Source organism: Syngnathoides biaculeatus, chromosome 18 (genome assembly GCF_019802595.1).
Source record: "Syngnathoides biaculeatus isolate LvHL_M chromosome 18, ASM1980259v1, whole genome shotgun sequence".
In the NCBI taxonomy this organism is placed as follows: Eukaryota; Metazoa; Chordata; class Actinopteri; order Syngnathiformes; family Syngnathidae; genus Syngnathoides; species Syngnathoides biaculeatus.
This window is the reverse complement of record NC_084657.1, coordinates 12,878,235-12,905,703: the sequence shown is the minus strand read 5'-3', so window position 1 is coordinate 12,905,703 and position 27,469 is coordinate 12,878,235. Positions and strand designations below refer to the sequence as shown.

The window sequence follows — 27,469 nt, the reverse complement described above, 5'->3', positions numbered from 1 at the left end:
GCGCCAAAAAAAATACAATGCAAATTGAAAGTATAACATACAGCTATTCAGTTTGTGGCATTTTGCAATGTGCTTCAATGAGTGAGGGATGGCTGGTTGTTACATCCAATGGCACAATTCACATATGTACTGCAAAAAATGAAAAGAAGCCACTGGTTTCTTTTAGGCAGCACACGGAACTTTCTCTAACAATGACCGCTGCTCCGCCACACTCTTTTTCCTAGTTTCCTTTACAGACGTACACTCATAATTACAAATGTCACAGTACTTATACAGCCCATCAATGTGTTTTATAATGACAGCGTCCACCACAGCTGCTTTAGTTAGTGACGCAGTCTGGGCAACGTAGAGCAAAGACGAGCTAGACACGCTGCTTATGTTTACTTTCGAGATACAAATTGTATTTTTTTTTTTACAAATGTACTGGGTGAGGCTTATAACCAGGTGCGCTCTGTAGGCCGGGAATTACGGTACTGTACTGTACAACAAGGTTCACTTACAATACACAATACGATTGACTGATGTATGTTTTATTTCATTCCTAATACCCCTGGCAAAGTTAACGCACCCTCTCCTTTTGTTTCTGTTTTTTTACTCTCCTTGGGAGAAGGGTACGGTGTACCAAAAGACCAACGCAGAGGTGGAGATGAAGAAAATCAATCGAGAAGAGTTCTGGGAGCAGGCCAAGGTCTATTTGAGCAAACCGAAATAAAAACCAGCCAACGATAATGCCGTCGCTGAGATGTAAACGTGTGTTTCGTGTCCAGCGCGAAGAGGAGCTGAGGAAGGAGGAGGAGAGGAAGAAACTGGCCGAGGAACGTCAACGCTTCGAGGAGGAACGAATGGCGCTGGAGAGGACGGAGCAGGAGAACCGAGAGAGGAGGTACCGCGAGCGAGAGAGGCAGATCGAAGAACACAGGTGACCGCTTAGACGTGAAGTTACGTCAAAACAACAGCTTTGTATACAAATATGTACATTTTTGTGTTTTACGTGTACAGGAAGAAGATACAGGAGGAAGAAGAGGCCAAAGACAGGTTGCAGGGTCAAACAACTTTAGTAAGTAGATCGGATTCAGTGGCCATTGGACTAACAACCAGACCAACCTTGTGGGGTTTTTGAGGCTGGAACGCTAATATTGAACTCTTGCGTGGAGTTGGTAATCCCACATTTCAAAAATATGCACTGTATGGTGGGTTGATTGATGAATCTGGATTGGCGATTGGCATCATTGGTTCTTTTTATATTTGTGCCCTGCAAACTGGCAACTAGTCCAAGATGAAGCATGGGTTCTGTCATCAAAACTCAGCTAGGCTAGGTTGACTTTACCCAAGACCCGTGACAATCGGATGCCAGGATTGTTTCGAGACTTGAACGAGTTAAAACATCGAGTGAAAATAAATCAACAGAATTGTCGATACAACTCCCTGTATAGCTTTTTTTTTTTTTTTTTTTTTTTTTTACACACTCACCCACTGAAAAAAAAAAAAAAAAGACTGGATAACACATATGTATTTAGCGGTGTGTCGATTGGTAGAAGCCAGTTGGCTGCCATCTTGGTACTCCCAAAACGTGTGGAGGACATGGTTTACGGGTTGGATGATGCCGGGGTTTTGCTCAAAGTTTGCCGTGTAGGATTAAAACTGGTCGCGTGAGCTTGACATGTTCTCAGTTCTGGTAATATGAATGATTTTTAATTCGACTTGGTAAGCCAAAAAAGGCAAAGTGCAAAGGAATGACATACAACACCGTGACGACCAAAAAACCTTGCATATTACCTAGGGCCCGATTTCTGTGACATGTTAACTTTTCCCAAAATACACTATCATCATAACATGGCAAAAAATTTAGCATTTTTTGTCATAAAAACATACAATTTGAAGTCCATCAGTTGGAAATATGGACTCGCAATGGGAAAATACATGCTCAACGCTAAAAGTTCATTTGTTGTCTCTGCGACGTCCTATTTCTGACAGAATATTTAAACTTGTTTCCTAGCATTTGAAAATCCAATGAAATTTGCAGTTCTGTATTATGAAATTCATCATAAAATTACACAGAAAATATGTTTTCTTGCTTAACCACTGATGAAGTTTGGGAAAATATTGACATCGCTTTTTTGCGAAGAAAACGCAGGCCTATAAAGGTGAAGCAAAGAGTGAACAACAACAACCGAAAACAAAACTTTGTTCAAGTGAATTAAGGTCATCAGGAAATAAAAAAAACCTTTACAAGCAAACTTTAACAGTGTCGAAGTAAATCTTTCTAACTTATTGTGGAATGTTTTCTCACAGCCACAAAACTGGCCATTAACGCACAGGTCGGCATGTTCGTTTTGGGAGTACCAAGATGGGCGGGTGGCGACTTCAGTTTTGGTGGCCAATGAGCCATCCAGTCTTTTTTTTTTTTTTTTAGATCAGTGCGCTCACCTCTTTTGCATGCATGCGTCTCATTTTGCCCATTTTGCAGCCCGCAGAGCTGAGCATCGATGACCTCAGCCTGGACAAGAAGGAGTCTGAAGTGGAGGTATGCTGAAACAATCTGTCCATTTGCCAGGATTCATTGATCTTTTTATTTTTCGAACATGCAATTAAAAACAACCTGTCCATCACCCTTACATGTTCAGGAGGCGAAGGCCATCATCGCTCAGCGGCCCGGAAACCCCCGAGAGTTCTTCAAGCAGAAGGAGCGCGCCATGACCATCAGCGTCGACACCTCACCCGTCACCGTCCATCGGGCCGGTAAGTCCCGAGTATTACGTTGGTCCACCTTCGGAAACATTTCACAGGTCTCTTAACTATATTTCTCAAATACCCCAAGAATGAAAAATTACAGAGCACTTCATCAGCCTTGTTGAAATCAGCCTGTTTTGAGGGGGCGGTCCTGTCACGTGCAAGTTGAGTTACCATGACGATTGAGAGGAGTTGGTAGTTGAGCCCAGAGTCCGAAAAAAAAAAAAAAATGTCTCTATGACAACCCAACATCAGGTTGTCATGTGGCCATATTTCCTTTTTTCGCGCACTGCGCTTGCCCGAATATGTTTTGCCCCCCCCCCCTTTTTTTTGTTTTGGTTTTGCTATTTCTGACCTCAAGCGAAGGACGAAGGAGCGCCGTTGAATTTCTTGCATGCTGTCTGCACTTGTCGGCGTGTGCGAGCACACTAACCTCGCCTTCTTTTCTTTCTTTTCCCCCCGTTTGCTTTCCTTTCTCTCGATTTAACCCCAACCCTTTTTGTTCTTTACTTCCTTCACATTGACGTTCTGTTTTTTTTCCGTTCTTCTCATCCTGTCGTCTTTCCTCCTCGTTTGCGTTGCTTTTTGTCTTCGTCACCCGTGCGTTTATGTGTGTGTGTAATTTTATGTTGGGCTGTGTGTGTGGCTGCGTGTTGCGCCCCCCCATCCCAACCGGAACCCCCCACCCCCCCACCCCCAGGCCGCTTGGACAGCCCCTTCTTGAGGCAGCAGCACAGTCCCAGCAGCCCCACTTCGATCCCCCAGCCCAGGGTCGTGTCGCCCCTGCGTGCCAGCGCGCCACACGCACGGACGCACCGCGCCGCCGGTAGGTACACCCGTGTCTCAAGATGGAGCGACGGAGAGGTGGAACCGACTCAGAAAGTCGTGGCGCCGTCAAACAATTTTGAAGCGTCTGACTATTGGGTCTTGCCGTCTGGCGACATTTACGCTGATTACAGGTGTGCAACGCAAGCAATAGTGATGCGCAAAGGAGATTATAACCCTTAAGACACGAATTTTAGACTGGCCAAGTCAATCTCCAGATTCAAAGTCTATAGAACATGCATTTCACTAACTTTAAATATTTTAACACATAACTATTATATAGCCGGCACAGTGGATCGGCTTGTAAAGCTTTGGCCTCACATTTCTGAGGTCCCGGGTTCAATCCCGGACCCGCCTGTGTGGAGTTTGCATGTTCTCCCCGTGCCTGCGTGGGTTTTTGTCCAGACACTCCGGTTTCCTCCCACATTCCAAAAACATTCAACATTAATTGGACACTCTAAATTGCCCCTAGGTGTGATTATGAGTGTGACTGTTTTGCCTGTATGTGCCCTGCGTAGGCTGGCAACCAGTTCAGGGCGTACCCCGCCTCCTGCCTGTTGACAGCTGGGATTGGCTCCAGTGCTCCCCGCGTCTCTTGTGAGGATAAGCAACAAAAGAAAATGGATGGATGAATAACTATTATATACTGAAATAAGAAGTTTTTTGGTTTATTTGCAGATGCCAGGATCTCATTTTTGCTGTCTGCCCTCCCCAAACTCTGCTCTCTCTCAAATATGACCCCCCCACCCCCCTCTTAATTTTAATTTTATATATGCATGTGTGGGAATTGCAACTTCAACATAATATAATACTATTTTCTTGTGATATTAATATTTTTTTCCTCAAATATGACCGTTTTTTTCCCCCCTCTTTATTTTAGGACTCTTTTTCTCCCCCCCAAAAAACTCACATTTGAAATTTTTTCAAATCACAATCTTTTAAAAAATATTTTTGAGGAATGAAAACAAATCTGGAATTTTAAAGCAATATTTTATTCTTATTTTTTTTTTTCTAGGGGGGGACAGTGAGATGATTTTAATGTCATAAATTTAGAATATGGATTGAAAACATTTTCCCCAGAAGATGCCTTGAATTTCTCTCTTTCTCTCTCTCTCTCTCTCTCTCTCTCTCTTTATGTTCAAGCTTTGCAGCTTTGCTTACCTGTGTGTGTTTCCAAATGATTGCGTGTATGTGCGTGGCTTTGGCTTGTATTTGATGTAATGATTGTGTTTAACAGGTTAGTGTACTTCACAGAAAACCAGAGCTCACGTGTATGGTCGACCCAGTATCAGTTAGTAGTCTAAAAAAGCTTTTCTTGGTGTTTGATGGGGTTCAAGTCAGGTCCTTTCACGCAAAACTTTTTTTAAAAACCTTTTTATTTTTTTTTTAGCTGAATATTTTGATGTAGCGTTTTGTGCTGTTATGCCCCCCAGGGGAAAACGAGGAGCAAGCGAACATGGAGCGCAACGTGGCCACGGTGTCGCCCATTCCCAAAATCGTCACCACGCCCATCAAGGAGGACGCCAACCTGGAGCAGGATTGCGCGTTTGACTGGGGTATGATGATGATGATGATGATGATGATTGGTAATAAGAATAAGGTTTTGAAATCAATATAACTGGATATTGAGGAATTTATTGAAGATAATTTTTTTTTTTTTGGATATTCCTGCATACTCCATTTCTTCCGGGCACATTGAGTTCCCCAAAAACCCAATTAATTTACCCCCCAAAAAATACAATTTCTTTATGTGGAGTACAACAGGGCTCTGTATTAGAACTTAATTCATTTGCCACACACGAGCTTTCTACGAAGGCTGCTATATACTGTATTTGTTCCTTCGGAATTCACTCGTCAATATGTTTTTAAACATTTGCATAAAAGGTAGGTGACTCAGCTGGAAAGCGCTGGGCTCACAGTTCTGAGGTCCCGGGTTCAATCCCGGACCCGCCTGTGTGGAGTTTGCATGTTCTCCCCGTGCCTGCGTGGGTTTCCTCCCACATCCCCAAAACATGCAACATTGATGGGAAGCTCTAAATTGCCCCTAGGTGTGATTGTGAGTGCGGTAGTTTGTCTCCATATGCCCTGCGATTGGCTGGCGACCAGTTCAGGGTGTACCCCGCCTCCTGCCCGTTGACTGCTGGGATAGGCTCCAGCACTCCCCGTGACCCTCGTGAGGATAAGCGGGAAAGAAAATGGATGGATGATATGTAATACACATTGATTAAAAAAAACACACCATTCATACCTAAACCATTTGAATGAAATATAAGTGACTTTTATAAAGCGTGATACTCAAAACAAAATTTTTACCCCATAATGGTTTCTGGTTGTGAATGTTATGGAAAAAGGTGAGAATATAGTGAACTTTCTAGTTGCTGCGGAAACCGTCGGCTCAATTCGTCAACAAATGACGACGTCGCTGCGTGTGTTTGTGCCTCAAGAGCCGAAGCAGGAGCAGAAAGCGCCAGTCCAGGAGACCTCTGCCACATCCAAGCCCGTGCAGAGCGTGGCCCCCCAGGCCCGCGAGCCCTCCGCCTTCGCCACATGGGATCCCGCCACCGACGACCTGGTGGACATGTGGGACGCGGCCCCCCCGGCCACCGCCGCCGAGCCCCCCCGCGCCTCCTCCGATCTGTTGGACCTGATGGGAGACTCGCCTCCCGCCGACCTCGCCGACGGCGGCGTTCGCTCCCAGCCGCTCCTCAGCTTCGACGACGCGACGGATTTGCGGTCGGCGGCCGAGGACGACCCCGCCAGCTTGGTGGCAGTTGACGACTCGGAGCAGATGACGCTCAGCTACCAGCATGCATTGCAGCACGCCGCCGGGGACGGACAGATGCTCATGACCAACGGGGAGATGCTGATCAAGGAAGCGACTCAGGTATGGACGAAGAAAAAAATTGAGGACCTCAAACACTTTGCAATTTTGCCTGCAAAAAAGACAAAGATATTTTGAGCTGCTTATCCTCATGAGGGCCACTGGAGTGTTCGGGCCAATCCCATCAGGTAGAAGGCGGGGTACCCACTGAACCGGTTGCCAGCCAATTGCAGTATTACAAACATAAAGTTGTAATTAGATGGGAAAAAAATTTCTAATGTGCTGAGAAAAAATGATGTCGTATTATGAGTAACTGATTTGGTGAAAAAAATTCTTGCAATATTAGAAAAAATTAATGCAAAGGTTTATGGGGGGAAAAATAAGTAATACTGCATCTATTACCATGATAAAGTTTTCTTTTTCCGGGGAAAAATGCGCTAATGTGGTGAGGGGAAATTTTTTTTAAAAAAATGCTAATATAGAAAAAAAGGATATAGTTTCAATTTTACAACAAATAGGATGGAGCGTTTGGAGAAAAATGTATTTTTGTAGAACAAATTTGTTTGATAAGTTGTAGTTTACAGAGGAAAATAATCGTAGTTGTACTGTTAAAAGAAAATAAATGTTAAAATATTCTTTTGTGGAAAAGTAACAATATTTACTTTATACGAGTATGACCAAAAAAAAAATCTCAAGTTGCAACAATAAATGTCCAGATCTTATTGCCGCCATCTACTGGCCTGGAGTGGAACAGCATTTAGCGCGTCATGACTGTGTGACCTTGGCGGAGGTCGCCATTGTCGTTAATATCCTGGCGTGTGTCTTCGTAGGCAAGTGAGGGATACTTCAGCCAATCACAGGAGGAGGATTTCGGCCAATCGGAGGAGGGCTCGGCAAAACCCACGCCCGTCCTTTATAACAAGCCACCAGGTGAGTCGTCACTTTAACCTTAAAAATGTACGCAACGTGACTTTTTTTCAGGCTACTGATGGACTAGAACAGCCTCACAGTTCCCATTTTTAGCAATATTAATTCCTCTTCAACATCTTCATTTTTTGCCCGTTGTTTTTGTCTTTCCCAGATACTAAAATAGTGTGAACATTAATTTGGGATAATGATTGTGACGTAAAATATTGAAGTGTATTTTTCAGGAGAGATTGCATGTTAAAATCCCATTTTTGTTGATTTTTGCAATTATTGGGTCCTTTTCCAGGAAGTACTTTCTTCGGGGCTTCTAATTGGTTCACATAAGCTTCCAACATCCAATAGCAGCCTTATTTTAAGGCGTCGGGGACTCATGCGGGCCAGAAGTCCTCCTCGCCAGTCGTTGGCGCTACGTTACTGTTGTTGACACCTGGGCAAATCGTGTTCAAGAACATTCGCAGAATCAGTATTCAGTTTCGACTGGTATCGGTCGGGGAAAAAAATTGTATGGAATATCCAGAGTTTTTGGCATTATATGCCTTTTTCTTCAGGCTTCTGATTGGCTCAAACAGGCGAAAAGTTACTAACGTATCCTAGCAAATGATGACGGTTTGCGTATTTATTTCATTTTTTTTTTGTGTGTGTGTGTGGTTTTTAGAGATCGACATCACGTGCTGGGACGCGGACCCCGTGGTGGACGACGACGACGACGACTAGCCAGCGGGCCCGGCGGACGGCGGGAGGCCGAAAACGAGGAAGTGCGATTCGTAAAGAAACCTGTTTTTTTTTTTCTACGAAAAAAAAAAATACGAGAAAAAAAAAATATAAAAATACAAAGAAACAAACAAAAAAAGTCTGAATTGAAAACGACTTATCTTTTTTGAGGAAAAATTAATAACGGTAGCTGAACAAGGGGGCGTTGCGCGACAAGGTTTTGTGTGTATTTGTTACTTTATTTATTTGTTTTTTCCTTTTTTTTTTTCGGGCTATGCCGATGTAATAACCGGGATGTTATTAAGATAGCTGAGCGCTACGGAAAACCCGTTTGAGCATTTATTCAATGTCCTTCATCTCCAGCGTAAGATCCGTGCACTAGTACACGTACTAGTCATCACTAGTACGACAAATCAGCACACTAGTAGAATAGCCGTCTTACTGTTAAGGAGTTATTTTACATGAACTACCTTAACTTTTTTTTGTATGACCTTTCTTCTACTATTGCGCTAAATTGTCCTACTAGCGAGGAGAAAGAGGATACTAGTACATGGACCTTACACATGGATGTCAAGGATCCGCTTTTTGTCCTCTCTAGTTGATCACCTTTGCCATACTAGTAGTAGGACAAGCAAGCGACTGCGGAGCACAACTGTGCACTAGTTGACAAGTGCGTGCTATTAGTACGACTAATGACATTTTAAACTTGTACTAGCGCTTCACTATAAAACCGTTGGAGCATTTATTCGACACGGAATAAATTGCCTTTCTTCCCTTTTTGTGTTGCATTCCCTTCATCTTGTATTTAGTCAGCCCAAAGGTGAAATATTCCATTTATTCATCTCATTGAAAGTTACATTTTTCGTTTGTTTGATTGAGCTGCGTCTGACTCAATTGTGCATTTTTTTAAAAAAATGATGTATGTACGGTACAGACGCAGAAAAACAACACAAACATCCAGATGATTCAAAAATTCCAGGTTTTTAGAAGCTTTCGTCCAACAAGCAAAAGGGGGGAAAAAAAATTGGTTTGGACATTTTGATTTGGATTTTCACACGTTTGACTGCTTGAAAAAAAAATAAAAATAAAATAGACGGTTTTGCGTACGTTTACTGGACAAACATTTTGAAACCAAATAGCCGAGGAAGGGGAAAAAAGGAAATATTTTAATTTTTGAGGTTTCGGAACAGCTCGTCCTCACGAGAAGATTCCTACAAAGCGGTATTGGCCACACTGAAAAGATTTTTATTTTATTTTATTTTTTATTATTTTAATGTGGGGCTGAAGTCAAAGCATTACCTGAATAAATCGGAAAATCATTTGCATGATTTAAATTGTAATACTGAGAACATAAAGTGGTAAAATAATTCATCCTAAAATGATAAGTTAAAATGGTAAGTTGTTGAGGAAAAAAGTTATTAAAAAATTAAAACATTGCAAGAACAAAGCCGTAAAATTCTACTTACAAATGTGCAAGTTGGCACTCATTTGTTAAAAGTAAACTGTCCTAATAGTACACTTGACTTTTTTCCTATAAAAAATTAAAACAATATACTCAAAAGAATTCTCTTTATTGCAGGAGGTCTTTTCTATAATTTTCTTTTTACTTTTATCTCAGTCAGTTTGGGACTTCTTTTTTTCCCCTGGTAATATTCTTTTCCGTGTGGCATCAATACGCTTTTGTCGAATGAATTCTGGCTTTTTTTTTTTTTTTTCCGATCAACTGCTTGTATTCTGGCAACACAAAAAAAGTAATTGAATAAATGTACCTGGATTATTATTTTGCATTTTGGAATTTTCCATTGGAGGTCCATCAAAACCGAAGTGTGCTACGAAATTGACATTCAGGACTTTTTTTCAATATTAGCAACAACATTGTTGTAGTTTTTTTTTTCTTCTTCTGTATATTCCTTGTAGAAAATTTAAAACTCTTAGGCAATAATATTATTAATAATATTAATAATACATGTGTGTATGTGCTCCACCTGAAGACCATAAATACGGTAATTTCACTCATTTAGACGCCATCACTTCATAAATATGCAACTTTTGCTGTGCTCTTTTGGTTTATGTTTTGTAAACTGATTACAGAAATGATTACACCCAAAAAATGTTTTTAATGTTTATGATATTACAAGAAGAAAAGTCCTAATAATAATGAGGGGGGAATAAAGGGAAAAGGTGTGTAAAATTATGAGGGGAAAAAAAAAGTACCCAATGTTGAATCCCCCCAAAAAAGAAGAAAAACACTGTAATATTACAAAGAAAAAATTTGAAATATTACAAGAAAATTTATGTGGGGAAAACATTAGAGATGACACGCTGTGGCGACCCCGAAGGGGACAAGCTGAAAGAAACTTACTATGTGAAACATCACAATATTATGAGAACATTTTGGGTAATGTTGTGATGAAAAAAGTCATAAAAAAGCAAAATGAGAACTTTTTGAAAAATAGTCAAAATGTTGGATGTTTGATATAATTATTTTTTTCACAATTGCATTGAAAAATTGGTAAACATGCAGTCTAATATTATGGGAAAAAAAGTGTAATATGACAACATTGTGTAGTGTATTTCCATATTCCACGAAAAGACGTAATATGAGGCAAAAAAATGTGTGAGATTACAAACAGATTTTGTAATATTTGAAAAAAATTATACTATCTGTGACATCAAAGTGGGATTTAAAATCTTACATTGTAAGATTTTATTATTACTACAAAACATGGCAGAATATTATAACAAAAAAGTCGCATTATTACTGAAAAAAAGACGTTTGCATTTTATATTTGCACGTGTGGGAATTGCAAAGTTAAAGTAATATAATATAATTTTCTTGTGATATTACTATTTTTTTCCTCAAATATTACCACCCCCCCCCCCTTAATTTTAGGACTTTTTTTTCCTCCCCCCCAAAAAAATCACATTTGAAAATTTTCAATCACAATCTTTTAAAAAATAATCTTTGAAAAATGAAACCATAAATCTGGAATTTTAAAGAAATATTTTATCCTTAATTGTGTTTTTTTGGGGGGACAGTGAGATGATATTTTCATGATTTCAGAATTTGGAATGAAACTGCTCCTATTTTCCTCAGAAGATGCCTTGTATTTCTCTCTCTTTCTCTCTCTCTCTCTCTCTCTCTCTCTCTCTCTCTCTCTCTCTCTCTCTCTCACACACACACACACACACACAGACACACACGCACACACACTTGTCGCCCTTTTTTTTTTCTTCCTCCATTTCGATTGGTTGAAGCTGCTTGTAGTTTTCATTTGATCGTCCACGGCCGTTTTCACTCTGGTCTTAAATATAATCGATTCGACGCCATCTACGACCCGTGCAGTAGACATTTTGTTTTCCATTTCAATATCTCTTCTAATATGTTCACTGATGCATTCAAATTAAAATTGTTTTCTAAAGTTGCAGCGCATCTTGTTTCCAAATGTTTTTTTTTTTTTTTGGTCCTAATTTAGGAGCTCGTGTATGCTTTTATATTGTGATGGCCGTTGCCTTGGCAACATTTATATATGCGTGCCGTGCTCTTATTAAAATAAGGCCAGCGAGCAGGTTGCCAGGCAACACGACCTCTTATTGAAAAATGGGATTAACGTGTAATACAACTGTACTATCTTTGACGATGTATTTGAACACATATTGCCGTGGTGAAGCAGCATGTGGCTCCAGGGTGATTTGAGCAACCGGGCCGTTTACGTTATTTACAGCTGCAATGTCATCTGGGGATTGTGAGCAGACCTTTTTTTTTCTGACGCACATGATTCACGGAGCAAGGATGATTTTCATCATTTATTTATTACTGTTACGATACTTACGCATCGGATGCTGGTATCGGCACCCTGCACGAGTACCCCATACCTTGAAATAAGGCTGGAATCGTGCCATACAGTACATTGTGTTTTGTTCTGGCATTTCTCATGTTGTGAGTAGTTCTAAGATTACTACTGCGTAATTACTGTGTAATTATGCAACACAAATATATTGAGTGCAATTCTTCAGTTTAAAAAAACAATAATAATTTTGCCGTTCTCGATCCGTTCTTTCTTGAGAAATATCAGTCTCACAATCGCCCTCTTCACGTAGAAATTACTTTTATTCCCCCTTTTCTTCCCATAAGTATTATAAAGTGGATGATACAAAGACTTGCAGAACATCTAAGCGGTGCGTTCGACCGGTCCGAGTCTTCCGACGCGGGGACAGAGTTGTCGGCCAGTGGAAAACGTGGAGTTCCCGGGTGCCATGGCAACGGCAGTCTGATACAATAGAGACGTTATGGATGAAGCGGACTCCTCCTTTTGAGTCAATTAGCGTCTTCCGTAACTCAAGAGAGTGTACTTCCTACGCTCGGGGTTCTCTAATTCGGGTCCAGGGAGCCATGGCTTGGGGGTCCGACTTTAAAAAAAACTTTTCCCCAAGAAATTATCAACAAATTTTTGCATGCGTAATAAGATGAAGCTTTACATGATACTTAATTTTTCCCCTTTTTTACCTGAAATTTTGATTTCAAAATATTTTTTAAATGGATGGTTTTCAGGGTTAATCCTGATGTGATTGAAATGACTGAAAGTTCATCAAATCAACACTGCTGCTACAATAATATTTCAAAAATATAGTTGTGCTTTGGAAATTTGCTTGTTAGACTTGCCTTGCCTAACCCTAACCCTAACCTCTTCCGTCATGAAAGTATAATTTCAATATGAACTATCTTAAAAAAAAAATCAACCTTAAAAGCAAAATTCCAATATTCATCTTTTCTTCCCAACAAAACAGTTTAAGACAGAAGTTTACATACATGGTGAAAAAACGTTTCATTTTTTTTCTGCTTGAGGTCAGTCAGTATTTAATTTTGTCAAATGCCACAATAATGAGAGGGAAGATTTCTTAGAGAATTTTATGAATTTTTTTCTTGAGGTCAAAAGTATGCATACACAAAAAGTACTGTACATGTACAGTACATGGCGAAGCCCAGATGATGAGGTCATGGCTTTGGAAGCTCCTGATAGGTTATTTTGACAACAAGGGATCATTTTTAAGGCCACACCTCAAGCATTGCCATTCCTCTTTTGAAATCATGGGAAAATAAAAAAATTGGGCAAGAAATCAGAGTCGAGCTCATCCTTGGGTGCAATTTCCAGATGTTTGAAGGTGCCACGCTGATCTGTTCAAACCATTATACACAAGTATAATCATCATGGGTGTGTAAAATAGATGGCATCGTGAAGAAAGAACATCACAGACGACATCTCGAGACATCAGCCAGGATGCAAAAACTTGGGTGCACGTGTTTTAAAAAAAATGGAATATGTTCCCTAAGCATACTGTCAAAATGGTTCAAAAATGGCTTGGAGAAAAAATGTTCAGCATCTTGGAGTGGCCATCACAAAGTCCTGATCCGAATCCCATCAAAAATTTGTGGGCAGATCTGAAAAGGCACGTCCGAGCAAGGCAGTTCCAGCAGTTCTTTCGGGAGGAACGGGCCGAGAATCCAGCAGAGAACTGTCAGAAGCTCGTGGAAGGTTACGCTAAACGTTTGAGCCGAGTCGTGCAGTTCAAAGGAAATGCTACGCCATGCTAAGGAAATGTATGCAAACTTTTGAAAGTAACCATAAATAAGGTAAAATTCTCTGACATTCTCTCATTACTGTGGCATTTAACAACATTCAATAATTTTGGCGATCTTGACATACTGAGCGGTTTAGACAGAAAGACAAAATGTTGTTTTTTTTTTGCACATCGCATGTAAACCTTTGACTTCAACTGTGCTGCATCTTTTTTTTCTTGAAAATGTACAACTTCAATCTCATAACATTGCAATTTATGATATCAGGGCTTATTTTCTCGAATATAGGTGACTTTTTAATTCCTGTAACTTTTAGGGATATATAATTGCGTTTTGGCATTTCTGTCTCATACCAAAAAGATGTTTGGGTTCCAGCGCTACTGCGATCCTGGTGAGGATAAGCGCCTTGGCAAATGGATTGATGGACGGATGTTTAGGCGCCAAAATTTTGGTGCCAATGTTGACATGTTACACTGATGGGAGGAGCTTCATTACCCTTAAAGTGCTTTGCCTCCATCTGGTGGCACTCATAGGAAATTACAAACCTTTTTTAGGGGTAGACGTCAATTACGGATCTCTGCGATTTCACTCCAACTCAAAATTTTCAGCGTAAGAGGCCCCTGGACTCAAAATGTTTACGAACCCCGATCCTAGACGGCGGTGCTCCGCCCCAACAAGGGGAAAGCGGTGCAACCGCGCTCGAGTCCTCGCACCGCGTGTCCCCGCATCCCGCCAGAGAATCCGACCCCGAGGCTCCGGTTCCGCCGTCCGTCGCGATGAGTCCTGGTGTCCCGACGGGGCATGGTTGCTGTGGCGACGCCCGACGGCACCGGCTCGTACGGGTTGTACGGTTTCAGGTCAATGTTGGAGAGGAGGTGACCCAGCGAGTCCCAGCGTTGCGACGATGGCAGACGGATGAGGGACGAGTAACCCCGTTCGGGGAACGTCGACGACGGTGGCGGAGGCTTGCGGGTCTCCGGGCTCGGGTCTTGGCAGTCCTGGGAGGGGGTGGGCTTCAAACCCCCTCGCGGTTCCACCAGGACTTCGGCATATGACGGGGGAGGGTCCTCCATCAGCACCGCCTCTTCGTAACAAGGCGGGTTCTCGACTAGATCTGCTTCTGGAACACAGGTAATCAAAGACTTTACACCTTACATACACTGACTTTTTTCTGACAGAAAGTGTTTGCACCCTTAAATTGTGTCAAATTCAATTGCTGACAAGGCACTTTTGGGCATTCTAAATCCTGTCGATTCACGAGTCCATTAGCCGAGTCGTGATTTCCCATTAGCTGCATTTCCCCCTTGTTCTCATTTACCTCAAAAAACTCCTGCAAATGTTTTTTTTTTCGCGCTCAGCAGAAGAGACGAACAGCACAGCGCGTTCAAATCACCGCTCCGCGCCCACACCTCCCAGTCTTCACGTGTCGTTTGTTCTTAACGTTCCGCTGCCGTATTTATATCCGGCCTTTCGCGTTTGAGAGACTGGCAAGCATCCTTTTTCTTAAACCGTTGCCATGGATGCGCGGGATGTCGTACATATTTATGGACGCGAGTGCGCCTCCGCTGCTCCTTCGCGCTCTGGCGAGGCAACGTGCGGGAGCTCGTCGTTCGCTAGCTTGCGTCGAAGCGGTTAGGAGGTAACTTTGAAACTGCCTATCAGTCGTTTTAAAGCCTCGGAATTTGGTTTTGCCTGCACGGACTGGGTCTATAGTAACGCGCAACCGACACAAGCAAAGAGCTGCCGATGGGTGGGGGAAAACAAGCAATTGTGGCAATCTTCACATTGGGGTTTTGCGCTCAAGACCGCATTTACAGTAGCACAGTTGTAAAATGAAAAAGCCAAAAGGTCAGCCAAGAAAAGAGACAATGCGTTGAAAATGAAGTGTGGTTGGCACTGTTAAGAAGTCCTCTTGGCTCGGGTTCAGCTGCTTCTTCCCTTTCAGTCCTCCCGCTGCCTGGATACTGAAGCCTCTTCATCAGTCTCGCTCCGACGCCATCGCAGGCATCTCGCCTTCATCGTTGCGTTTCTCATTTGCGGCCATCGCCGGCTGCAGCTGATGCTCTTTTTTTTTCACCTCCTCCTCCTCCTCATTTCCATGTTTTCAGTCGAAATTTTTAAGGCTCCCGCATCTCTTATTAGCACGAACGGCGACGGAAGCGATGAATCTTCTGATTTGTGTTTTGGTTGTTCGGAATTTATTTATTCTGGCAAGAGGTCTAACTAGCACTAAAACTACGGCGCTGTCTACGGGTAAAAAAAAACAAAAAAAAAACCAACCAAACAATTGTGAAGGTTGAGATTTGACTTTTGCCTTTTGTTCATATTAGCTGGACTTGCGACTCACACTAAAAATAGAGAGCTGTCTACGTGTTCCAAAGAAAAGAATAGTAATTCGCGACTGACTGGAAACTTGGTCTTCATCGGAATAACCCAAATGTGAACCATCACAATTTTATGTTTATCACTCGTAAACCGTAGCCTGATTTTTGTATCTGTTCCGTCAGTGGTGTAAATGTAGTCTTCACCGGGCCAAACTGAAATCTCAAGCTTCGAGATCGGTTGTTTTTCCACCTGCAGACAGCTCTGGGCGTATGCCATGTTAGCATTTAGCCCGCATTAGCTCGACGTGACCGAATTCCAAACACTCACCCGGCATGCTGACCCAGTTGGCCTCCGGTAACGGATGACAAACTTGAAGCGGAACAGGCGGCGGCGAGAAGGGCGGCGGATCCCGCGGTATCTGCTGCTGGGCCTGCGGTACCGCGATTGTCATCGAAGCCGGGGACGCCTGCGGAACTGGCGGCAAAGCCGGGACGGCGGGACGTTCCGGCGTCTCCGTCTCTTGCGTCCTGATACAGGGCTCTCTCGGGCGAGCCTCGCCGCGCCGCTTCAAGCGACGCTGCAGGACGCTGCAGAAACAGCACAGCATGACCACCAGGGCCCACACCAACCAGAAGCCGGCGAAACAGGCCAGGAAGGTGGAGGTGCCCTGGGACATCACCATGGCGGGGACGGGACGGGGAGCAGGGAGATGGACCTCGATGACCAAACGCGGGGAGGTGTTAAATGACTTCCATGAATGCCGATGAAGTCTACGAAGCTCGTTACTCCTCAAACGCGGCCAAACTCCACAAGCTCGAAGGTCACATCTCGTCTTCCATAGCACGCTTGACACCCATTCTTTGTCTTTCGGGTCCAAGAGATGCAAGGCGGTGAAGGAATCCGCTCTTCAGGCATTCATCTGCTTGACGGCGGCGGTGCCTTCAAGACTGCGGGATGACCAGACTCAGGCGACGTGCCAAATTCTTCCGTCTCTGATGCCGGTGGGACAGCTCGGGCTCATGGTGAGCTACAAAAAGACAAAAGATGCTAGCAGAATAGAAAAAAAACGACACGGCGTAGGATATGAATTCTAGAGAGATCTCTGGAGGTGGGGAAAAAAGCAAATGTGAGGCTTCAGATTTGTGTTTTGCCCGTGAAGACTACTTTTGTGCTAGTCAGAAGAGTAACCAAACGTGAAAACAAGACCACTGTGTCCAGGTGAAAAACGAGTATTGTGAGGCTTCAGATTTGAGTTGTTTTGTGCATATGAAAACTACTTTGACAAGCTCGAGGTGGAAACAGCACAAAACCCTGAGAGTCATCTTTGGGGGAAAAACAGGGATTTGTGAAGATCTTCCAAACCGGGGAGCCGACGCTTCAAAGTGGACCTTTCCGAGCTGTCAATCACTCGTGCAATAATAGCCAATCAGATAGCCGCATTGGCTTAACCCCGGCTTGACACGCTCCTTGTCCCACAACCAATGGTCGTTGTCAGTAGTGTGCGCTTGGAAAAGTTAATGTTACGAAGAAAATGCAATTCTGATGCAAGATATCCTGCTAGGTTACGAGGGGCCCGCTTGATTCATTTTCCAAAGCCCAAACACAGTTGACGGAGTGTCTACGATGGATTAAGACTCGCGGCAGAGCACACGTACAACTAAATGACTAAATGTGGACAATATCAACAAACACAAGGCTGCACGTTTGAAGGTAAGTGATGGAGAAGTATCTTCTCTGAGTTTGATTGAATCATGTTCAGTGCAGGAGAACAATTTTCACTTTGTTAGCGTATCACTGGCCTGCCGAATGAAGTGTGTCGTGTTTTATGCCGAAGAGTCGGGTTAAATGCGCCATGTCATGCAAGAGACTACAATTTTATTACTCGTGATCTTTCCTCGTAAAAAGTACTCACCTTGCAATACGTCCGCAGTACGATTCCACCATTTTATCCCGTTGGATTTCAATATGAAGTTTGTGAGGCGTCAAACTTTTGTTGCATCGATCGCCAACGTTTCGCCGTAACTCAGACATTGCGTCCTGCTCCGTCCAAAATCTTAATTCCGTGCACATATCCTCGGGTGAAATAGTTGTGACCTCTCTGTAGAACCCTCTTGGACAACTCTGACGCATTTGGCAAAAAAACATGCCCCGATATTATCTGGAATACGCGATGGAGAATCCAGTTCAAACCTGTTATGATCAGTCGCCATTTTGGAAGAATGTAGGGCGTGGCAACTGTTGCTAAGGGGGGCGGAGCTGAGGATTGCCAGTCGGAAAGGTCCATTGCTTGTTTTTCCACCCATAGTCCGCTTTCTTTTTTTTTTTACACTGGTTACACCCCTACTCAGATTGAATGTCATGTCCCTGGCAAATACCCAACTGAAATTTCACAATGACGTGTTTTTCCACCTGTAGGCAGCTCTCCGGTTTTCATGCCGGTTCCATTCCCAGGTAGAATGAATGCGGTCCGTGCGGACAAAACTCAAGTTTAAAGCTTCACAGTTGTTTGTTTCTCCGCGCGGAGACGGCTCTTGCAGACAACTAGAAACAAAGCGAGTGGTGGAACAGCCGAGAAGTAACAAATAAACAACAGACCTTTCGTTACCGCGGCGACACAATATCAAAACAGAAGCAACTTTTCTCTATTTATTTATTATGGCTTTCTAAGAAAGTGATATTTCTTTCCAGGATTTTGTGCGACCGTGTTTTATACGGACAAGGTGCAGGGGGTGGGGGGGCCTCACTTGTCTTTTTTTGTGCAGTCTGGATTCTCTTTGTTCAGAAGTCCTCGAGAAAAAAAAGGAAAAAAAAAAGATGACGATGATGGAGTTGGGAACACAAAGTCCTGTGCAGGTTTAAAATGCCAGCCTGTGGCTTTGCTCAAACCGGCCCTCTGTAATGGGAGCACGGTAGTACAAGTCACAGTCTCGGACTTTTATTTATATATATGTATATATATATATATGTATGTATATAATGGCTGTTAATCGCCCAAAGACATCCCGTGTGGGGAAATTGAGCACAAACCCAGTGAGCGAACACAGGAGCTGTTATTATGCAACTGTGTTGATTTGAAGTGGATGATGATGCAGCTGTACCTAATGAAGTGACCGCCGAGCAGACATATTTTAATAATGAATCCGCTCAAGTACATTAAATTGCAAATGTCTATATATCGATAGCGATGCCCGCCGTGTTTCCTTTTACAAGCAAGCAAAATAAATAAATAAATAAATAAATACTCAACCAAAACCACCAGTTGATAATTGGTTATTCTGTGTTAACATGAGAATCCCACCCCTTTTATGAAAAGCTTCCTGCAGTTAAAATATGACGATCTAATCCATATTTAAATCCATTTTAATCCGCGTAATTGTTTTTAAACACAGCTCCAGAAAAAAAATGATTCAATGGGTGCAATTTATGGAGCTTGACGTTTCGTAGGTAACTTACAAACAGCCCACACCACATCAGTCCAAACTTCCAGATGCCGATGGAAGGTTAGGTTTTGTTTTTAATCCCTATTTATTTTCTTCCCTTTTATTAAAAAACAACATGTAAGAAAAAAAATGAACCTACTGTTTTAAATGTGTGCTCAAGGTGCTCACATTTTCTCAGTTACTTTAGAATTAAACGATATGAATCAAAACTCAAAAGAATAAAATAATGCCGATGGAAGTCAAAATATATTTGAATATATTCGGCACAAGTATTTTGAGCTGAAAAGATAAGAAAAATAAACACAGCGGTAGCATTTATGATTAGATAAACACGTTTTAACAATATAACATCACGTCAAACAAAAGTGGTATAAAACTCAGATGAGCCGATGAGACACAGATCAGGTTTGTTTTCAATCGGCATGATCATAAGAAAATAACTCCTAAGGAATAAATGAAACAGCAGTATTTGAAGATCGATTTAATAAACTCACTTTTTTACTATATACATGAGAAATACACCACGTTTCTCAAAACCCTTCAAAAATAAAATATGCCGATGGCACGTGTGTTAGTGTTTTTTTCAATCGGCGTGATTATTATGAGACAACACGATGACGAAAATCAACAAAATTGGATGTATTTTGAGATTTCACAGGTAAACGGACCTTTTTTCATGGCGCATTCTCCCCCGTTGTCGAAAAGCCAATCCCGCGTCGTGCTGCGCTCGTCCCGGCTGAAAATGAGGCGCCGCAGTCGGGCTCACGTCTTCTCACCCGCAACCTCCCTCCGGTCCTCCCCCCAACCAGCACTCCTCCTTCTCCTCCTCCGGTGAGTCCCTCCTTCCTTCCTCTCTCTCCCTCCCTCCCTGCTTCGTGACGTCTTTCAGTACAAACGACGGGAATACTAATGGAAGTGATGGGGGGTTTTCCAGGGACATTCGGTGCTTTATGAGCTCCTTTGACCCCCCCCCCCCCCACAATGTTTGGTGGTTTCTGTTTTTGTTACATCATGATGAATATTATTATCATGATCGATTAAATTGATATTGAGAGAGTTTAGGTGCAGTGCCTGAGGGTGAAAAACCAACAATTGTGAAAGTACAATAGATATGTGTGTATATGTCATTATCCAACATGCTTATCCTCACGAGGGTTGCGGGAAAGCTGGAGCCGATCCCAGCTGGCTTCAGGCGGAAGGCTGACCACACCCTGAACTGGTCGCCAGTCAGTCGCAGGGCAGATGTCGACACCATCGCTGAGCGGGAATCGATCCCGCGGTGCTCGCGTATGTTCCACTACACCGTTAGTGACTTCACCAGTGACTGGTCTTTTCCGACATTATTGTCGCGCTGAACACTGACGCCGTTGTCCTTCCAACATAAAGATCGGTCTGTTCATCTGTCCGCGCAGACATGCAGAGTAGTCCATTGGGCGTGAAAGTGAAAATCCCGTCATATTAGATTTGGGTCAAGATTTTTCTATATCAGTAAGAATACTAATGAGAATGATGATCGTAATCATTTCATAACGGCACAATTGTCTGCATGAAATCTGAAAAACACACAAAAGTGATGATCTCATCCTTACATTTTTCAGTCAAAATGGGCACACACAAGTACATACAAGTACCCGGCAATCCATTTTCTTTGCCGCTTATCCTCACGAGGGTCGCGGGGAGCGCTGGAGCCTATCCCAGCTGTCAACGGGCAGGAGGCGGGGTACACCCTGAACTGGTCGCCAGTCAATCGCAGGGTACATCGAGACAAACGACCGCATTCGCAATCACACCTATGGGCAATTTAGAGGTTCCGTGTTTTTGGGATGTGGGAGGGAACCGGAGTGCCCACCCGGAGAAAACCCACGCAGGCACGGGGAGAACATGCAAAGTAAAGCAAAGTATTTCATGGTCACGCTGCCCTACAACGTTCAATAAATTCTTCCACTCATTGTGCGATTAAAAACCAAAAATAAAGTACTGTACACGTAAGAGACATAAAAAAAAGAGTAACATAACTAAAAATAGAGCGACCGGTGAAGCGGCGTGACGCTCCCATTGTAGCTAGCAGCGTTAGCGCCAGCCAACACCATCTTGTGACTGATGCGTGAGTATCGCTCACGCTCGCTGTGACCATTTTGGCCGCGCGTACGCCGCTTAGTCATCGTTTTGAGTCACTGCTCTCACTTGCAGTCGCCTTTTGTGTATCCGACGTCAGACTGTTTGGTACCGGTGGGTTATTGAAATCAAATGTCAAATACATTCTCGCCTGAATGAGTGGCGATGGGACCGGAATGGGGGAAGATCCTGAGACACTTTCAAGCAACGGTTGGACTCCAGTCGTTGCACGACTACACTGTTTAAAACACCATCATGAAACAAAGTATAAGTGAGGAAAATGTATTTTATGTAAAAGAAAAATATAATAATTTTTTTATATAATTAAAAATATGCCCAATTTAATCATGAATAAAAGCATGTTTTCATTTGGCAAAATCAGCCATAATCTGTCAACTGTTTTCATTTAAATTCATTTTTAAAATAATACATCATATAAATCACCATCAAGTATAGTCATAATTCATAAAAAAATAATGTTTTTTTGCGAGGTCAAATATAAGTAATAATTACAATCATCATCATTATCAAAATCATAATTACTATTATAATTAAGCAAAATTAGAGAAAATATCCATATTATTGTATCATGTTTTTAGTGGTATGATTGGTAAAAAAATCGAAATCATAATCATACTGTTCAATATATCAGTATATATATATATATATATATATATATATATATATATATATATAAGTGCATAAATGATGGATTCAATTATATATATGCGCTCTCAAAAATCAGCAAAATATTTTGTATTCTACCGAGTATTGTTATTATTATTGTCAATAATAATAATAAAAGGGCGGCACAATGGATCAGCTGGTAAAGCGCTGGCTTCACAGTTCTGAGGTCCCGAGTTCGATCCCAGACCCACCTGTGTGGAGTTTGTATCTTCTCCTCGTGCCTGTGTGGGTTTTCTCTGAGCACTCCGGTTTCCTCCCGCGTCCCAAAAACATGCAACAATAATTGGACAATTTAAATTGCCCCTAGGTGTGGTTGTGAGTGCGACTGTTTGTCTCTATGTCCCCTGCAAAGTGCGAGTGCGACCAGTTCAGGGTGTTCCCCACCTCCTGCCCGTTGACAGCTGGGATAGGCTCCAGCACTCCCCGCGACCCTTGTGAGGATAAGCGGCAAAGAAAATGGATGGATAATAATAAAAGTATTACCGGTTTACTACCAACCTTTTGTTGTTTTCTTAATGTCTTTATGTCTCAAATATAATATAAAATAAATATCATCTGACATTCCAGGTTGTAAACCGCTGTAATGACAAACAAAGGCCAGTGGATGGCGGCATTGCATCACTTTGGATCAGAACAGCTTTTGAGACGATGATAACGATGAGGTAGAGAATCTCAGCCTGTCGTGTCGATTATCGAGGGGAGAAATGACAACATGTTGGCAGTCGGAACTCACGCAGGCAACTCACGCTCGAACGGAGTATGTTTATGTACGACATCAACGGTGTGTGCCGCGGTCGGGAGCGATCGGGAGAAAAGAGGAAGCAAGTTAACGGTGATGAAGGATGTGTAAAAAAACAAAACAAAAAAACAAACAAAAAAAAAAACGAGCTAACGTTCAATTAAAGCTAAGAGTATGTGTTGTATACGTATCAGTGATTGTCTATGGTAATTTCCATGTCGTGACAGGGCATAATGTATCACAGATGATTTTCCCGGCCCCCGAGCTAAATCCCTGCATTGACTAAACTGCAGCCGGTCCCCCGTCTGACGGTAATTACCAAAGCCTCCTCGTCCCCCAAATCCCTTCCTACACTCTTGTCGGAACGCGACGGGGGACGTTGGGGGAGCGCGATATCAAAGCACAGGCCGGAGCCTTTTACTGTATGCGTGCGTTTACTCGTCACGTCCTCCTTTCAGCGATGTGCCTCCGTTACTTTGAGTTGCCTTGGCAACAACAGGAGAGGATGAAAAGGAGGATGAGGATGATGATGATGACCCGAACACTTCTGCTCAAGGAGATTTGGTGCATAGATACACACAAGAACAAAATAGTCACATTTTGGGGTAGGGGGTGCTGCGCACTAAAATCTTTAAAATTAAACAGTAATCAACTTGTCATAAATCAAATTATTTACATATTTGGTGACATTGACCCATTACAATATGGGTATTGTTTTTTTATTTTTGAAGTTGTCATCTCAGTAAGTGATCTTGCGTAAAAAAAAAAAAAGATTGAGAGAAATTATTATTCATCCATCCATCCATTTTCAGAGCCGCTTATCCTCATGAGGGTCGTAGCAGTGCCGGAGTCTATCGCAGCGATCTTTGGGCAGGAACCTAAATTGGTTGCCAGCCAATCGCAGGGCACATGAAGACAGGCAACAGTTGCACTCCCAATCACACCAAGGTGCAATTTAGAGTGTCCAATTAGTGTTGCATGTTTTTTGGGATGTGGGGGGGAAACCGGAGTGCCCGGAGGAAACCCACACAGGCACAGGGAGAACATGCAAAGTCCACACAGGGAGGGCTAGGATCGAACCCGGGTCCTCAGAACTGTGAGACAAATGCTCTACAGCTGCCCACCCAAAAATACACAAAACCAACACATTTTTCCAATTTAAAAAAAAATAATAACATGAAATGTGTAATGTTATTTAATTTGATTAAATTATTTAATATGATTAAAATCTTAATATTTTTAGATATGATTTCAAATTCTAATCGCAAATTTAGTTTTTATCATTAAAAAGGAAAAAAATATGTTTTATGTGGCAAAACAAGCACAAAAGTTAAGTTTCAAAATATTTTGTCATAATTATTTTATATGAAGACTAATGGTTATTAGTATTTTTTAGAATGCTTTAATTTTTGTATTTGTATTACAATAAAAAAAATTTTTTTTGCAAACATTTCTTTAAAACTCAAGGTGCACATTAAACACAGGTGCAAGAAAGATTACCCAAATGCGTCTTCAACTGGTGCACGCGTACAAAGCAAGGTAAGCGTTTCCTCTTTTTTTAATTTTGTTTGCCACGTGTACAAAGTTAACCATTTCCTGTTACGTCAGAAAACATAATTTATTCAAATAAACTTAATGAATGCAAGTTACGGTCGGAATAATACTTCAATTCTCAAAAATGGATGCCAGCAGTTCTGTGGGCTATTATACATAAGTAGAAGGGAAATTCAGCCGCAAAAGTGCAATTTCGGGGGGGTGTACTGCTGTATACTCAAAACCATATCATACACAAAAAGGCAATTCATATTTTTTGTTTTACAGCCCTATTTAAAAAAATAAACATTTTTCAAAAACGTTTTAAATGAATACTAATTGTCAGAGCAACCAAAAATGAAAATGAGAAATCCACGGTACCATTTTAACAATATGGTCATTGTTCTTATTTTTATGTACAGTATATATTAAAAATATGTGCATCCTTTTATTGTATTATGATGCAACTTAATATATACACTAAGTATTTTTAAAAGCATTTTAGCTATAGTAGTAATATAAAAAAAACAATTACTTTCATATCCAGTTGAATTATTCTAGCTGTTGCATGTACTGTATATACTGTACAATATACAGTATAATCATCACTTGCATCCAAATATACAATCATGTTTTCTAACTGTTGTCAGTCCTGCTTTCTACCAAAGTAAAAAATGATGTGTAGCTGGGCATTGAAAGCCTTTTGCTTGACTTGCACATTTGGGCCTCCCGTGGCGTAATTGTCGTTAATTTCAGCATCCATCTGCATCTGCACCACCGTGATCAGGCCCAGCAGGACGACTCGTCCCGACTGAAAATGATCCGCCGCCGTCATTATTTTCCCCCCCTTCGAGCAGCAGGATGCTGATATTTTGCCTTTTTTTTTTTTTTTTTAGCTTTATTGTTGCCGTAATCACAGATATGAATCATGCATCTCGCTGGCAGGTTGACGAGCTGGAAGAGGAGAAAATGATGCTAATGGATCTCTGGAGACAAATCTGAGGCAGGTTTCGCTCCATTACAATTAAGTTAGTTGTCTTAGCTTAGCATCATTTTTATTTTTTTTGTTAAAAGCTACCGATAAACAAACCTTGTATTAACTTTTACGTTTCATGTTTTTTTCCCAGTTTGGATAAGTGGGTCAGAAAATGGATGAATTGACAGGAAACTTTAACTCGCACAGTTTTCAAATGGAGTTTTGAACGTGAGGTATTGACATCCATGCATCCATCCATCCATTTTCTTAGCCACTTATCCTCACAAAGGTCGCGGGGAGTGCTGGAGCCTATCCCAGCTTTCAACGGGCAGGAGGCGGGGTACACCTTGAACTGGTCACCAGCCAATTGCAGGGCACAAAGAGACAAACAGCCACACTCACAATCACCCCTAGCGGCAATTTAGAATGTCCAATTAATGTTGCATGTTTTTTGGGATGTGGGAGGAAACCAGAGTGCCCACCCAGAGGAAACCCACGCAGCCACAGGGAGAACATGCAAACTCCACACTGGCGGGTCTGGGATCGAACCCAGGACCTCAGAAGTGTGAGGCCAATGCTTTCCAGTTGACCCACCGATCTTTTAAAAACATATTGACAATTGAATTCTGAAGGAACAAATATACAGGAGCATTCGTGGAAAGCTTGCGCGTCGCAAATGAATGAAGTCCCGGTAAAGAGCCCTGCTGTACTCCACAAAAAATCTATATATATTTTTGGGGGGGTAAATTAATTGGCTTTTTGGGGGACTCATTGTGCCCGGAAAAAATGGCAACAAAATCCATCAGTAGCGTCCTCTGGAATGTTAGAAGATTAAAATCAGACCACAAGACGGGTTTCATCAGTCCTCAAGTTACTCGGTGGACATCTTCATCATAACAGGACACAATTAAAAGTGTCAAGGACCTACGTAAGAAATTGAACAGGAAGTCAAGACATTTCAGTTTGAAGTGGCCATTTTGAGTGCATTGCCGGGCTCGCGCTTCGACGACTTCTCCGATCGAATACTCGACACGGAAAAAGTACAACATGGGAAACTTCTTTTAATTCATAAATTCATTTGTGACGACCCTGTGCGGCGAAATAAAAGGCAAACAAATACGAGGTTTTGGTCTCTGTCCTCCTCCGCGTATCGGTTGACTCGTTTTGCAACAAAACACATCCAGTAAAACGTACAGTAGGAGCCATTACAGTGAATCGTACATTCCACACGTTGCGAGGTATTTCATTGAAACAGCTTTAAAAAACAAAAACAAACAAAAAAAAAAAAAACAACAAAGGCCGAGTATGGAAAGCTATTTGAGTGTTTAGTCAGTATTTTTTATATCCAGCTTTGTGTACTAGTTTGCTCTTTGTCCTCATTAGTAAGACAATTCAGATGCATGATGATCACAAATGATTATTATTATGATTACTTTTTGTACTATTGCTGTCAACCACAGTCCGATTGGGGTTGAGCAGTTTCAACTACTTTGACTAACCCGCATTTTTCTTTCAATGCCCGTCCGTCAGAATATCTCTACATGAAATTGATCTGCGGTCCAAAAAAGCCAACGGGACTTTCGTACGGCGCTGGCTGACATCATCAATGACGATCGATGCCGTCATCGATTAAACCACCTCGATCAAACTTTCATCACGTAACCGCCGACTACGAAAAATCCTCGTCGTTCAACCCACGACTGCGTGACATTTCTGTGGGATAATATTGCCACGCTAATACGGCAACTACGCTACTAGCGAGGGGAAAAAATGTGCACTAGTTGACATCTAAGAGCCATCAATACTACGAGAAAGTAGAATTTTATGTCACGCAATGATAATAAAAATCTCTAATAAATGCTTTCCAGCGCCATCTGAGCATTTATTAGATATTCTTGATACCCGTCTTAAGATGAGCTACTAGTACGCTTTGTCCTCTATAAAATCATTTCAGCACACTAGTAGAATGTCTCTCTTAATCAAAATGTTTTTATCCACTATTTGCGCCACTAGTACGACCACAAGATGGATATCGGATAAACACTCAAACAGCTTTCATTGT

At 42.0% G+C, this 27,469-nt stretch overlaps 2 protein-coding genes across 11 annotated transcripts in view; one reads left to right on the top strand and one right to left on the bottom strand.

Annotated features, from left to right (window-relative positions):
- Positions 1 to 9,126, top strand: part of dbn1 (drebrin 1) — a 55,440-nt gene extending 46,314 nt beyond the window's left edge. For 4 of the 7 annotated variants that reach the window (XM_061802594.1, XM_061802592.1, XM_061802593.1 and 1 more), the window contains exons 6-14: positions 608 to 688; positions 768 to 919; positions 1,000 to 1,057; positions 2,468 to 2,526; positions 2,621 to 2,739; positions 4,989 to 5,111; positions 6,000 to 6,439; positions 7,207 to 7,306; positions 7,959 to 9,126. In XM_061802594.1, the coding sequence (XP_061658578.1) occupies positions 608 to 688; positions 768 to 919; positions 1,000 to 1,057; positions 2,468 to 2,526; positions 2,621 to 2,739; positions 4,989 to 5,111; positions 6,000 to 6,439; positions 7,207 to 7,306; positions 7,959 to 8,017 (1,191 nt within the window). In that variant the 3' untranslated portion in view covers positions 8,018 to 9,126. The remainder of the gene's footprint in view (positions 1 to 607; positions 689 to 767; positions 920 to 999; positions 1,058 to 2,467; positions 2,527 to 2,620; positions 2,740 to 4,988; positions 5,112 to 5,999; positions 6,440 to 7,206; positions 7,307 to 7,958) is intronic. The other 3 variants (XM_061802590.1, XM_061802588.1, XM_061802589.1) reach the window with 3 other exon arrangements.
- A 482-nt stretch (positions 9,127 to 9,608) lies between these two features.
- Positions 9,609 to 21,344, bottom strand: LOC133491459 (proline-rich protein 7). Of its 4 annotated transcripts, none has more exons than XM_061802597.1 (3): positions 17,830 to 21,335; positions 16,245 to 16,944; positions 9,609 to 14,712 (listed from the first exon to the last, which is right to left on the bottom strand). In XM_061802597.1, the coding sequence occupies exons 2-3, from the start codon at positions 16,597 to 16,599 to the stop codon at positions 14,243 to 14,245; spliced, it is 825 nt and encodes a 274-aa protein (XP_061658581.1). In that variant the 5' UTR covers positions 16,600 to 16,944; positions 17,830 to 21,335; the 3' UTR covers positions 9,609 to 14,242. The 4 variants fall into 4 exon arrangements, with proteins under 4 accessions (XP_061658581.1, XP_061658580.1, XP_061658583.1 ...); XM_061802596.1 differs by having other exon boundaries at positions 20,026 to 21,335; XM_061802599.1 differs by having other exon boundaries at positions 9,609 to 14,709; positions 16,245 to 21,344.
- Positions 21,345 to 27,469: the final 6,125 nt, after the last annotated feature.